The sequence below is a fragment of the Hoplias malabaricus genome, chromosome 10 (assembly GCF_029633855.1).
Source record: "Hoplias malabaricus isolate fHopMal1 chromosome 10, fHopMal1.hap1, whole genome shotgun sequence".
Taxonomy (NCBI): Eukaryota; Metazoa; Chordata; class Actinopteri; order Characiformes; family Erythrinidae; genus Hoplias; species Hoplias malabaricus.
Genome location: NC_089809.1, coordinates 25863352 through 25876954, shown reverse-complemented (window position 1 = coordinate 25876954; position 13603 = coordinate 25863352). Strand labels below are relative to the sequence as shown.

Sequence of the window (13603 nt, the reverse complement as noted above, 5' to 3'; positions counted from 1 at the left end):
ATGCTGGAAAAGGCCATTCAACAGAGCATCAAGTCATTAAATCCAGAGATTTATTTATTTATTTTACATTATAGTTGTCACTAAGTCCACTAGATATTTCAGATATATCACATGTTGAGATAACTTGCTCTATGAAGCCCCTTAAGTCTTAAGTTTAGAAATATAATAATCACTTGCGTAAATAATACATGCTGCTTGTTGTTGCTCCTTTCCTCTAGGGTGTAACATAGTTACTCTGCTGTCTGTATTTTAGAATCAAAATGAAGAGTTCATACCAAGAAATCAGGTTTGGTTGGTTTATTTGACGTCATCGTTTTTACCTCTATGTCTGTCCAGAGGTGTGCAAACTTATATGTCACGACAGGGCTGGTGCTGTCCATTTTCTTCTCCGTGGCGCTGCTCCCCGGCCGCATGGCGGCGCTCTGTGGACCTGGATCTCTTCCGCTCCGTATTCAGCTGCAGTGGCGGAGGATCACTGCATCCGCGGAGACAGCAGCTCCATCTGCGGGGAGCAGTCAGGAGCATATGACAGGTATACACTCATACACGCACAAACACATTCACATACATACGCCGTGCTTTAACTGGTTCATTACGACTCACTGGGACGTGGTGCTGCAGGTTTCCTGCCCAGAGTCGTCTCTCCAGACGTTCTGTGCCGTACGCGTGACATTGTCGGGTCTCTCTATGTACACAGTGTGGGACAAGGTCTGAATAATGTGATGAACTTCACCTAGCCATTGTTTTTATGTGGGAAATTGTGCGATTTTGGAAAAAGACTTCTGCTCGAGTGTCACTGTCTGGGTCCTTCTCTTAAAGGACATAAGGTTTTCTACAGCGTAATAATGATTAAAGCCAGGGTTATGGACCTGTTAGACTTTGTGTAGGTAACAGGTATTCAGTTCTCAATTCCGATAGATTTCTGCAGATCCTTGTGGTTTTTAAACACAGTCATTCTAATTGTATTGTGTGAAAAAATGTGATTTTTTAAAATTTATTTATTTGATTTTATTTTTTTTAGAGAGGTGTTACTTCTGTACAGTGGGAGTGGTGGGAACTAGAAGTCGACAGCCATTTTATCATTCAAAACAACAGCTGAACTTGCTTGTGTTTTGTGTGTAATTTTGATCATGGTAACTTAGTATTTTGGCAGGTATTATATGTATTCCTTTATACATTTCCGTAACTGCTTTATCCTGAAGAAATTATTGAAGAGTGGAAATACATGATTTTTATGTGGTTGGGTCAAAATATTTTTTTCAAAAACATCTCAAGCATTTTATACTTCAATATTTTAGTGTAATAAGGCTCTGATAAGTAGATTTTAGTGTCATTAAAGTTGAATATTCTGTGAACAATTCTGACTTGTTCTAGAACAGAGCCTTTCACATTATATTTCTTGAATGATTCTACATCTCAACAGTTGAATTATGCAAACATTTTGAAAAATCTTTGGAAAGGCCTTTTAAAAAAACACAAAAAGAAAATTTTAAGTGGAATAAAATATTTTAATACAGTCTGTTAAACACCGCGTGGGTTTCCTCCCACAGTCCAAAAACACACATTGGTAGATGGATTGGCGACTCAAAAGTGTCCTTAGGTGTGAGTGTGTGAGTGTGTGTGTTGCCCTGTGAAGGACTGGTGCCCCCTCCAGGGTGTATTCCTGCCTTGCGTCCAATGATTCCAAGTAGTCTCTGGACCCACCGCAACCCTGAACTGGATAAGCAGCTACAGATAATGAATGAATGAATGAGTCTGTTAAACAAGACTGAGACTGCCTTAGATGACACTGTTCTTTTAGAGTAAATCATAACAATATGTCGTATCAGTTCATTAAAATAAAACCTTTGGCTATATAAAGTAGAAAATATTTTATTTATTATTTTTACACCATTAACCTGATGTGTTCTTTCAGTCTGTAGTAATCAGGATCTGGAGCCCCAGGCCTGAAAATGGACTCCATCTCATTGATGGGCAGCAGCCCTGCTACAACCAAGGCCTCCTTCTTGCCCAATGGACTGAAAAATGGGTCCCGGGAGGGGTCCTGTAAACCCTCTGTGACCATTATAGGCTCTGGAGACTTCTCCAAGTGTTTGGCTATTCGCCTGCTCCACAGCGGCTTTCACGTAGTGGTGGGCAGTCGCCAGCCCAAGAGGGCAGCTGAATTCTATCCTCATGTAGTGGATGTGACCCACCATGAAGATGCAGTGGGGAAGGCTTCTATGATTTTCCTGGCTATTCGCAGAGAGCACTACCCTTCTCTCTGGGACATTAAGCACCTGCTGGCTGGCAAGGTCTTGATAGATGTCAGCAACAACAGGCGGGTCAACCAGTACCCAGAGTCCAATGCAGAGTACCTCGCCTCTCTTTTTCCAGAATCCACTGTGGTCAAAGGGTTTAATATCATCTCTGCTTGGGCCATGCAGTCGGGCCCCAAAGACGCCAGTCGACAGGTAAGAGACTATCAAATGAATGTAATGGATGGGATTTATAATAGTACAAGAATGGAAAAAAAAGAAGATGCTTCACATCAGATTGTAGGCCTACAGATAAAATTGCTTATTTCCATCTCCAGTTCCTGGGAAGTTAAATATTTAATTAACACAAAGCACTTAATAACTATCACACATTTTATATCACAGCACATAACTAAATCTAAAGGTACAGCCTGCTATCTCTGCTTCTTCACACACTAATGCCCACACACAGTGCTCAATAGTCACCTGTGTACATATTTTATTCTATATAAAATGATAAAAAAAAAACCAAAACAGAAACCTTTCACTTAAAAGGTATAACATGCTGTATAATTTTCAGACGACGCATAGCAACAAAAATACAGATGGTTAAATGCTAAAATGCCAAATTGCAATTAGACCTAATAGCCTCACACATGTTCTCAGAGCACAGCTGGACAAAGTTGTGGTGCAGGTGGCTAGTGTTGCATGTAATATTATTTACTGTAGTACACTTAATGGAATGATCAGTGAGTTGCAGCTTAGTTATTCAGTACGAGGTACTTTCCACTCTCTCAGTGCTCTTGAGTAATAACAGAGTAGCCTAGCCACTCATTAAATGAGAATCTCTGGAGGTAATGATGGTTAGAAATTTGCTGGCACTGCATAGTAACAATCTTGCCAAGGTGTTGGCCTGCCACACTCTAAAATGCCAGGATCAGATGCAAGAATGGAGTCATTACACTCCATGCCCACAGCAGTCCACTCAGAATGCAATTAGACAGCACTGGTCAGCAGCATTTTAACATCCCCACACATGCTGACCTGTTAAACTTTAACATTTGAATGATCTTTTAACAACATGATCTATTATGGTTAAAAAAAACTGCAGTGCAGAGATAGAACACACTATTAATGAGTTTTATTCTTACTGACAATATACTACAACACAAAACAAAAAAGTGAATGTCTATTTCAAAGCAGACCCTCTTGTTGTATACAGATGTAGATGGCAGAGGCTTCTGGGGATAATGTTGTCGACTCATATCACTGTAGTTTCAGTCAGATGTGAAGAAAGTGCTTTGTACTTAAGGCAGGCAGCTTAGCAAACTGTCACATTAAAGGCTGTACTGTGCTTGCTTTGGAGGATTTTAATTTCCCCCAAAGAAGAAGAAAAGGAAATAAGATGATATTTTAGAGGTTATATTGCAGAGACTTGGCTATTAAAAGCTACAGCCTCCAAGTGCTCTTTTTTCTTGGCTCTAATATCTGAAATATGTAAAGCTTAAATTAATTTGATTTCTTGTCTGAGAATCCCAGAAGAGCTCCTTCTCTCCCATCTGATTCCTCATAGCTGTACGGTGGGATTCATGACTTTTATCTGCTATTATTTATCTGCTTTTATTATGCTTATTTAACTCTCTAATCAAATGGACTTATACTGTCACATAGATAATTTTACCCAGTACTTTGTAGACCAAATGCATTTATGTATGTGCAGAATGACCACTGGCAGAGTAAAAGAGGATTATTTTTTGCATTAAAAGAACTTGGAATATCACCTGGATTGTGGCTCTTTCAAGAATATAAAGTAGTATATTGTCATACAGTACCTTAAGGCCATTACAAATTTTGATATACTGAAGAAACATAAACCAAACTGGCTCTCTGATTTTTCTGGACTGGTCAGTTCACAGAGTCAAGAATGGTGAGGCAGCATAAAGGTGGCAAGTTGCCAGAAGATTCTAATTTTTGTTCTTTTGATATTTCCATCCGCAGGTGTATATCTGCAGTAACTCAGTGGAGGCTCGGCAGCAGGTCATTGAGTTGGCCCGGCAGCTCAGTTTCATTCCAGTAGACATGGGCACCTTGTCCTCAGCTAAGGAGATTGAGAACATGCCGTTACGTCTGTTCTCTGATTGGAAAGGTCCTGTGCTGACTGCTGTCTCTCTGTCCATCTTCTTCTTCGCCTACTCCTTTGTTCGGGACATAATCCATCCGTACATGAAGACCAAGCAAAGCTTCTTTTATAAGATCCCACTGGAAATGGTCAACAGGACACTGCCTATTGTGGCTATAACTCTGCTTGCACTGGTGTATTTAGCTGGTCAGCTGGCCGCTGCACACCAGCTTGTTTACGGTACCAAGTACAGACGCTTCCCTCACTGGCTGGAGGGATGGCTGCAGAGCCGCAAACAACTGGGCCTGCTGAGCTTCTTCTTTGCCTGTGTTCATGTGCTTTACAGCCTTTGCCTGCCCATGAGGAGATCTGAAAGATATCTACTACTCAACATGGCCTACCAGCAGGTCTGCATATATATTTTGGCTGTGTGTGTGTGTTTTTTTCATTTAATCTGTGTCCCTACTGTAGATGTGTGTTCTTGAAATCCCTGCCTCGTTATTGCCCTTGCGACTCTTGACGCTTTTTTTTTTTTTTTTCGTTAAATTTTAGCTTCCTTACATGTATTATATATGTGCACACTTGTCTCCATTGGACTAGATACAATTAAATTATAACTAAGCTGTGATTTACCCTATCTAAATGTAAACAAATAATTATATATGCATAGATTTTGCTTGCTTTAAACATGTACAGATGCATATATTCCACATTAATAGAATATTAATAGAACATAATATTGAAATCCTTTAGGCAGTATGTATGCTGATTAATTTTGTTTGAATCAATGTATTATTGTTGTCCAAAACAATTAATGTATGTGAATTTTTACAAACTTTTCATATTCCTACATCATTTGACCACCTCAGCTGCTGTTTATATTGTATGAAATGTTGACAATATATGGACAAATAGAAATGGTTCAGAATGGCAAAACATCTGCTTGCATTAACTTTTATCCATTTTAAGAATGTAAGGTAACCTTTATTTGGACAGTGTGCTGTTCACAATATGCTAAATATCACTTGGCTTTCCCTCCTTTGTTCTTAAGGGGAAATTAATGCTTTGTTTTTGCTGAAATCCAGTAGTATTCTTGTGCTCAGTATAAAGTCTCATGTGACAGTCTCTCTCTCTGTCTGTTCTCAAACAGAGACTCTCAGCACATGACAACAGACTGACCTCTCTTTCAGCTGTGTTTCTCTGTAACTGCTTGTATCTGAGCTGTCTTTTTCTCTGATGCGACTGCAGTAACTGAGTAATTCACAGCATCAGAGCAGATATAATGCCATGCTCAGCCAAGTAAATGATAATTTTTAGTTTTTAAATCAGTTTTAAATTCCTGAGAGTATTAAAAATCCTCTAATCTTTTAATTAAACAAATTAGGGCACGTTTGTTTTGATGATTAGATAGCAAGCAAGGTTTGAGACTGTGTGAGAGTGTCTGTAATCTCTCACTCCATTTCTCACTTCTGTACAGGTCCATGCTAACATTGAAAATTCCTGGAATGAGGAGGAAGTGTGGAGAGTAGAGATGTATGTGTCTTTTGGTATTATGAGTCTTGGACTTCTCTCCCTCTTGGCTGTAACATCGATTCCATCAGTAAACAGCGCCCTCAACTGGAGAGAGTTCAGCTTTATCCAGGTTAGAATGCATGCGCCGTTCATAATTCTGTTGATTGCTAAATGTGTCCAGATATACACAATGAACCTGTCCAAAGAGTCTGTGTTTTGCTCATAGTCACATGATTTATATAAAAATGCTCTATAAAAAATTAATAATTTCTACTACAACCATCATATGCCGGTTACATAATTTAACCCTCCCCACACACTTCTTTGCCAGCGAGCGTTTCATTATTTATGTCAGAGGAGTTATGTGAGGTAGTGCATTTGCTGTAGCACTCCATGGACAACATTGTACATTTAATTTCCTAGAAAGTGTCCTTCAGAATTATATCAAATATGATTTTAAAATAGTTTTATAGTAAATTATATAATGGCATGAGCATTTGCCATCGATTTACACATTATTTTTCAATATATTCTATATCTCAAAATAAAATATAAATGTACATTTGACTATATTTGAAGAGCATTATGCTATCTATTAAAATAGCTATGAAGACATTTGCAAAAATCCTTACTTATTTTCTCTCAGAAACATGACAATAAAAGCATTACATGCTCAATAACATACATAACATTTGTGCATGAATGTGGTTGTTACAATATACATATAGCTATATAAAAAATTTAATATATTTGATTTTTGTTATATATTGCATATAGAAAAATACATTTAGAAGTCCTATATATAACATATCACTTGTAAGAAAGAATAGTTATATATTATGTATAATGAAAAAGGCATTTTACAAAAAGATGCATTGTACATAAAAGTATCTAAATGGTGGTAGTAATCATAATCATAATAGCGTCACAAAGAATAAAGCCAAACAAAAAACTCCCACACTCCAAAATAATAACTTCATAGGATGAAAGCATTCTTGAATTGTAATGTAATTTTATTATTTTATTATAGGTATATATACATAGTATATTTTATTCCAGGTTATTTTGGTCTGTTTCGGTTGGTCCACATTCCTTGAAGGTTACACACAGAATAAAAGCAAGTGACGTAACTAAATAATGTGAAAAATTGAAAATGTAGATAAAACATAGACACTTTTGTTTTCTTTAGGCAGCAACAATATTGTATCTGTAGTTTTGCATGTGTACAGACCACACATTATATCTTAAAAAAATAGCTATCATTACTCAAATTTATATCCTCCATTTATTCTAGTAAGCAGTAATCAAATGCATCTAATATTATTAGATTTCACTGAATATTTAATTTTTCATCTTACAGTCTACTCTTGGCTACATTGCCCTGCTCATTGCTACATTCCACGCGCTGCTGTTTGGCTGGAAGCGGGCTTTTGAGGAGGAGGCCTATCGGTTCTACTTGCCGCCAAGCTTCGTCGTGGCGCTGGTGCTGCCTGTAACAGTGATCATTGGGAAAGTTTTGCTTCTGCTGCCCTGCGTGGCCTGGAGGCTGAAGAAAATCCGCAGAGGCTGTGAGAGCAGCAAGAGCTACACTGACCATGAGAGACCTGCTGCTCATGTGTCTCCAGAAAGGGTCACGATCATGTGACATTATCTATGTCCATTCTAGCACAGCAGCACCACAAATCAGCCTCGTTTCTACTCTGAAGTGACCAGTCCTCTCTATAACCCCAGCTATGGCCAGTCAGTAAAAGCCACTGTCTTTTGTTTATAACTGTTTGTTGCTTATAAGATTATGGTTGTCACAAGGCCAGTCACAAGATGGTTTCTGGAGGAAAACAAAATGAAGGAGTGAGTATCAACTGTTTAATGATTGGGTCTCAAGTAGCTCTCAAGATCTGAGTGAGTTAATCATTGTTACACTTGCCTTTGAAAGTCAGAGATCAAACTGGCCAGAGTCTGACTTCAGATTTCTGTCCCTAGGCATTCTTAGTCATCTAGAGCATGAAGTGACTTTATTTCAAGCTGAGTAGGCATGTGACAGTCTCTTGCCCTGTAGAGCCTCTAAAACTGTACGTGCAAACACACTGGTAGTCATTTAAACTTTATATACAAACCATTCCAAACAAGTTGGTACATTAAGTGAAATGCTTGTAAAAAATATATAGCAGTGATTAATACATTCCATTAAATTAAAGAAGGCAGCATTTTTTATTTTTATTTTTTAAGTGTTTTGTAAATGTTAACTCCCTCCAATACTGATGTCTGCAGTATGTTCCTAAAACTGTTTGCTAATGTGTTACATCACCTTTTATCACTTCATAATCATTTGAGAAGACAGCAATTTCTCTGTTTTGAGAGCTGCTTCTGTGCCATTCTTCTGCTTCATGAATTTTACATAAATCCCACATTCCCTTAATATACTGATGATATGATACGCTGCAGGGGATGACCCACCTAAAACCCTGACAATATTCATTGCATTTAAACTATTCTGATAGTATGTGACAAGCCTTTTCAGAACGCCCTTTTCATAACAAAGCATGATTAAATTAACTGTTTAAGATGTTTTTGCAACAGTTCACACTTGCAACATTTTGCAAGTGTCTAGTGTGATATTGTTCCCTTACCAACTTTCTATGGAACGTGTTATAGCATTCAATTCCACAATGAGGGTATATTTACAAAAATACTGTTTTGAAATACCGGGGACCAGGAGATTAACAAATCCCTGCTTTCTGATTGTACTGGCATTTTACTTACTGTGCCAACTCTTTTTGGAATTGCGTTTATATTACCATAACATTCCAACCCCTTATTAACTTCACAACACATTAAACACATGGGTCTTCACATTGCTGTTCAGTGCTAGTGATTTAGAGCTACATGTTGTAGGTTAATTTGTGGCTGAGTTGCTGGGCAGGTAGAACGTATTTGTGAAGAGGCTTTTCAGCTGTACCTGTAAAGAACAATATCAGTGTACAAAACCTCAAACCAGTTCACAGCATCGGCACTCAAAAGAGTGTCATCAGACTGGTGAAATAATCACAAGACATTTTATTTCTTGTGTGTTACTAAATGTGAATTTGTATTGCACCTTGCTGTGTGCCCCAATGTATGTTGCCACAAATGTCAAGGGTAAAAATGCTATACGTTTCATTAAGTGTCAAATAATACCAGTAATGAAGGGAAATATATTCCTAAATATTTGCTGTAATAACTGGAAAGAAATGTTTCTCTTTAAATTATTATGCTTTGTTACCGTTAAAACCAGTGACATGATACAAACCTGGAATTATGCTTGAGCAATCTAACATTGCCGTCTTTTCTTGTGGCACTAAGAAAAGCTATTCTGAAGAATTGGATTTCAATTTGAGGCTACTAGTAAGCAGCCCACAAATCTAAATGATAGAATTTGCCAGATGGAACACCATAACTTGCTGTTTACCATTATTGCGGCATCTTATTTTAATCAACAGTGCCAAAGTACTTAATAAAAGAATACAATGGAATATAAAGCTTTTATGTAATTATTTATTGACTAAACAGGTTTGTAAACAGATTTGTTTAAATGATTGAGTTTTTGCCATCAGTTAAAATGTGGATTGTGTCACTGTCACCAACAGCACAGTGTTGTTAACGGAAATGGCCAGCAGATGGCGCTCTTGCTGTTTCACAAAGTCTCAGGCTCAAATTAGTGTCCCGGAAATCAACTGGATGTACCGATCATTCAGAAAGCGGCCTGACTGATGAGAAACGGAAACATGACAACAGACGTCAGAGGAGTTAATTAGAAATCGTGTATTAGTAACTGTCAGACGATTTTTGTTTCGACTTTGATAGGTGTTTATAAATTCTCTCTTTTTAACTTTTGAAGCACTGGCCTTAGGGACTTTCTTTTGAGCAAATAAATAACATTAAAATTCAAAGATTTACATAACATCTGTGATAAATACATGCAGGCAAAATACTTGATAGAATTATATTTTTGTGGGATTGCACCATACATCCTGTTGATGTTGCATAACCTTTCATTTGCAGTTGGTAATGTAATATGTCTCAGGGGCTATGTATATTTAATTAGACTAAGTGAAGTATGAGTTCAGAATGCTGTAACATATTTTCATGCAGCTGAACCAAAACGTAGAGTCCAGTAGTAGATTTTCCAGTAGAAAATACAGTGTTCTGGAAGGACCCACAGGGGTCCAAGGGAATTTCTGGAGAACCCACTCTGTGTCTGTAGGCTGCTGAGGACATTTGTATTATAATGTAGCAAACGACAGGAGAAGGAGAAAGGCCAATGCGACACAGCATCATCAACGAGAGAGAAAGAGAGAAATCAGATATTTTCTCTGAAGAAACAAAAATATATATTTAATCCTAAACAGAGTTAGCAATCTCACAGAGGTTGTTACAGGTAGTGTCTCTGTCACACAGCTCCAGGTTCAAACTGTGCCTCCTGTCACTGTGAGGAGTTTGGTGTGTTCTCTCTGTGACTGCATGGGTTTCTTCCAAGTGTTCTGGTTTCCACCCACAGTCCAAAAACACCTTTGTGGTTGGATTGGCTGTGTGAAGCTGTCCACAAGTGTTAGTGTGAGTGAGTGTATGTGGCTGTGTGATGGATAGGTGCCCTCTACAGGGTGCGTTCCTGCCTTGCGCCCAATGATTCCAGGTAGGCTGAAATGGTTACATTAGATGAAAGAAAAAAAGAATGAATGAATTTCACAGGCATTATTCACAAATTGTACCCTAGGCCTCTATTATAACTCACATTTGCTGCCTAATTGCTCTACAAATCTGAGTGACTGTGGGCCAGAGAGACATGCTCAGTGTGGAGATGGTCCAGTCACCATGGATACAAATATGCTTCCTGCCACAGCTGAGCGACAGAGAGAGATTAGTCTTAATTAATGCTAATGACCAACAAACAAGGAGGAATGGCCTGCCTGTTATCCTCTGCCACAGGTTTCTACAGCAGGCAATAATGACCAAGCAATAAAACCCATGCCCACTTAACACTCGATTCATTCATCAGAGGGGATGCATCAGATGTCTATAAAATTAAGGAGAGCAAAAGAAGTGGAAAAGGGCTCTGAAGTGAAGGGAGTGACAAGAGGTGGCCGGTGTATACTCAGCTCCCTCAGCACTCTCTTTGCTATGGACTGATTAAAATAAAAACCTTCTTTCTTAGCTGCTTTAGTTGTTCTAATCCTGTTCTGTTTTGATGAACACAATCCCTGCAACCTATAGAGGCTGTAGGTATGTTGTTTTTTCTTCCTCTGAGTACTCTCCATTCGTATGGATCTCAGTGGCTTAGACATTTACGTTTTTGGTCTTTGTGCAGAGAGCTTTTTCTCACTTGAGTAGCTGTGGGTGGTCAGATTCTATTCTGGACACTCCCTCTCTTCTTCTCCATTGATTGTTGGTTATTCCACTCTTTGCACCCGCTGCCCACAGAGACTGTGTGTGTGTGTTAGTTTCTTTTATATTTATTTTGACTGATTGCTTGCATAAAAGTAAAATTGTAAATCTGTTTTCAGCGGTTACCATGTCACAGCTGTGTGGAGCCTCCTATGGTATAGGGCAGTGGTTACTAATTCTGGTCAGGGACTACTACCTCACCTAGGGTTTTCCCTGACCCATACACACCAGATGTGATGCTTCAGCTCATTTAAAAGCTCCTCATGTTGGGGTGTGGATTATTTATAGTAAGTGTTCATCAAAAATTATTTGCATAGGTTTTTAATGGTCATTTCTCCTGAAAATATTTATCAGGAGCAAATACATATTTTGATTTCTTCATAGAAAATATCTGATCTCTATCTCTCTCTCTCTCATGTTGAAGTGTAGGCGATGCTGTGTTACCTTGGCCTTTCTCCTTCTCCTGTCATTTGCTCTATTATAATACAAATGCCCTCAGCAGTCTACAGACACAGAGTGGGACAACCCCGTCTCCTCTTCTGTTTGATAGCTCACTCTCTGGTGTTGCAGCTTCTCTGTCTGTCCACACTTTTCCTTTTAGCAATTTACACCTCTCACACAGCAAGACAGAGTGAAGTATATTGCACACTTCTGCTAATCTTTGTAATCATTTTCCTGGATATGAATGACCTTAATTAGACAAGGAGGCAAACTGTAAACTGGTGGTTCTATGTTCTAGCCCTAGGGACCTCCTTTCACAGCACATTCTTTATGTATCCCCTGCTCTAACATAAGCATTTCACAGTTCTCAGCACTTGCCTCATTGCTCACTAGCAGCTCAACACAGTTATGGTGTTTTACACTGACAGATGACAGTATCCAGTGTTAATTAGACTTACTTAATCAATGATGGTGGTAAATGTACATGTTCTCAGTCATGCCCTAGGGATTTCACAGCAAACCTTTTGTGTCTGCCTCATCAGGAAATAATCAAAGAGTTGACACAGGTGTGTTAGAGGGTCACCAAGCCACATGCCTCCATATTTTGCCACCTGTCAGCTTCTGAGGAAATCAAATTTCTGTGACACCGAAGCTGTTTTCTGTTCCAGAAAATTCCATTGCACCTCTTGTCCAGCAGCTCCTGTTCTGTTTGACCCAGTCTTCATCCTTTTGCCCCTGCACCTTCCACAGTGAGCGAGATGATGGATGTCTGAGCGACAGGCTTTCTGACACAGAATGATGCACTTACCCGGACATTCTGCTTTGTCCTAGATAAAATTAAAAGAAAATTGCTCTGCTAACATTTATGCTCAGATCCATCTTCATCATGAAAGCCATCAGGAAGCCAGCATCCAAGTCCTGAAGCGCTGCCAATAAAACCAATCAGAGCGTGGCCAGGCCCTGGGGCCGCAGTGGGAGAGAGGAGCAGGAGGGAGGGCAAGGGAGGAAGCGAGGCGGAGAAAGAGAAAAAAGAAAGCAAGAGCACAAGCAGGCTGCCCTGAAATGACCTGTGGTCTGTTCCTTAAAGAGCTGGACAAATAGCAGGCCAGCATGACAACTGGACAAACTGAAACATTCACACACTAAATTTAACCCCATTTAACCAAAGCTCAAAGTGCTTTTTGGTCCCTCAGCTAAACTAGGCATTACTTTTAATTTCTACAATTACAAGGAAGATAATATTGGATAATTATTGTTATTGCTGTGTAGAAAGGTTCTTTTTTTTATTGTTTACATGATTTATTGACCCAAGATAGCTGCAGTTGTGCTGCCATTTTATTCACTTAGTCCTCGTAGGGAAGTTATGAACTGTTTTCAAAGCGCAAGGATTCTTTTCCCTACTGCTTTCTAGGAGCTTAACTCCTAGTAACATCATTTTTCAGAGGCTCAGCATATAAAGTATACATATACAGATTAGTACAGAATTAGTCTATAAAATATTAATATCAACAGACTCTGCTTTAAGAATGAAAACAGAGAAGGCACTGTGAAGACAAGAGAGGAGGAGGTGATAGGAGTGGAGGGCCGAGAACAGAAGGAAGGATATGCTAGTAGAGGAGAGGCAAGAGAATTGGACAAGATATTAGAGGGGAGGAAAAGAGACAATATGAGAATAGAGGTGAGGAGGGGAGAGGAGAAGGTTAAAGGATATGAGAGGAGAAGATAGAAGGGCTAAAGGAAGAAAAGGAATGGACGACCACGTGTGCAAGTGACACAGCAAAGAGTGGGAGGGAGGCAGCTGCACGGAGCCGTCTGCCCGTGACTGAGTGTGTCTGCTTGGTCAGCCAGCTCCTCTAATTAAGATTTGATTAAGATT

At 39.1% G+C, this 13603-nt stretch overlaps 1 protein-coding gene across 2 annotated transcripts; it reads left to right on the top strand.

Annotated features, from left to right (window-relative positions):
• Nucleotides 1-375: 375 nt before the first annotated feature.
• Nucleotides 376-9576, top strand: LOC136708990 (metalloreductase STEAP2-like). Of its 2 annotated transcripts, none has more exons than XM_066683938.1 (5): nt 376-532; nt 1916-2453; nt 4236-4763; nt 5834-5998; nt 7229-9574. In XM_066683938.1, the coding sequence occupies exons 2-5, from the start codon at nt 1953-1955 to the stop codon at nt 7511-7513; spliced, it is 1479 nt and encodes a 492-aa protein (XP_066540035.1). In that variant the 5' UTR covers nt 376-532; nt 1916-1952; the 3' UTR covers nt 7514-9574. The 2 variants fall into 2 exon arrangements, with proteins under 2 accessions (XP_066540035.1, XP_066540036.1); XM_066683939.1 differs by lacking the exon at nt 376-532 and adding an exon at nt 586-708 and having other exon boundaries at nt 7229-9576.
• Nucleotides 9577-13603: the final 4027 nt, after the last annotated feature.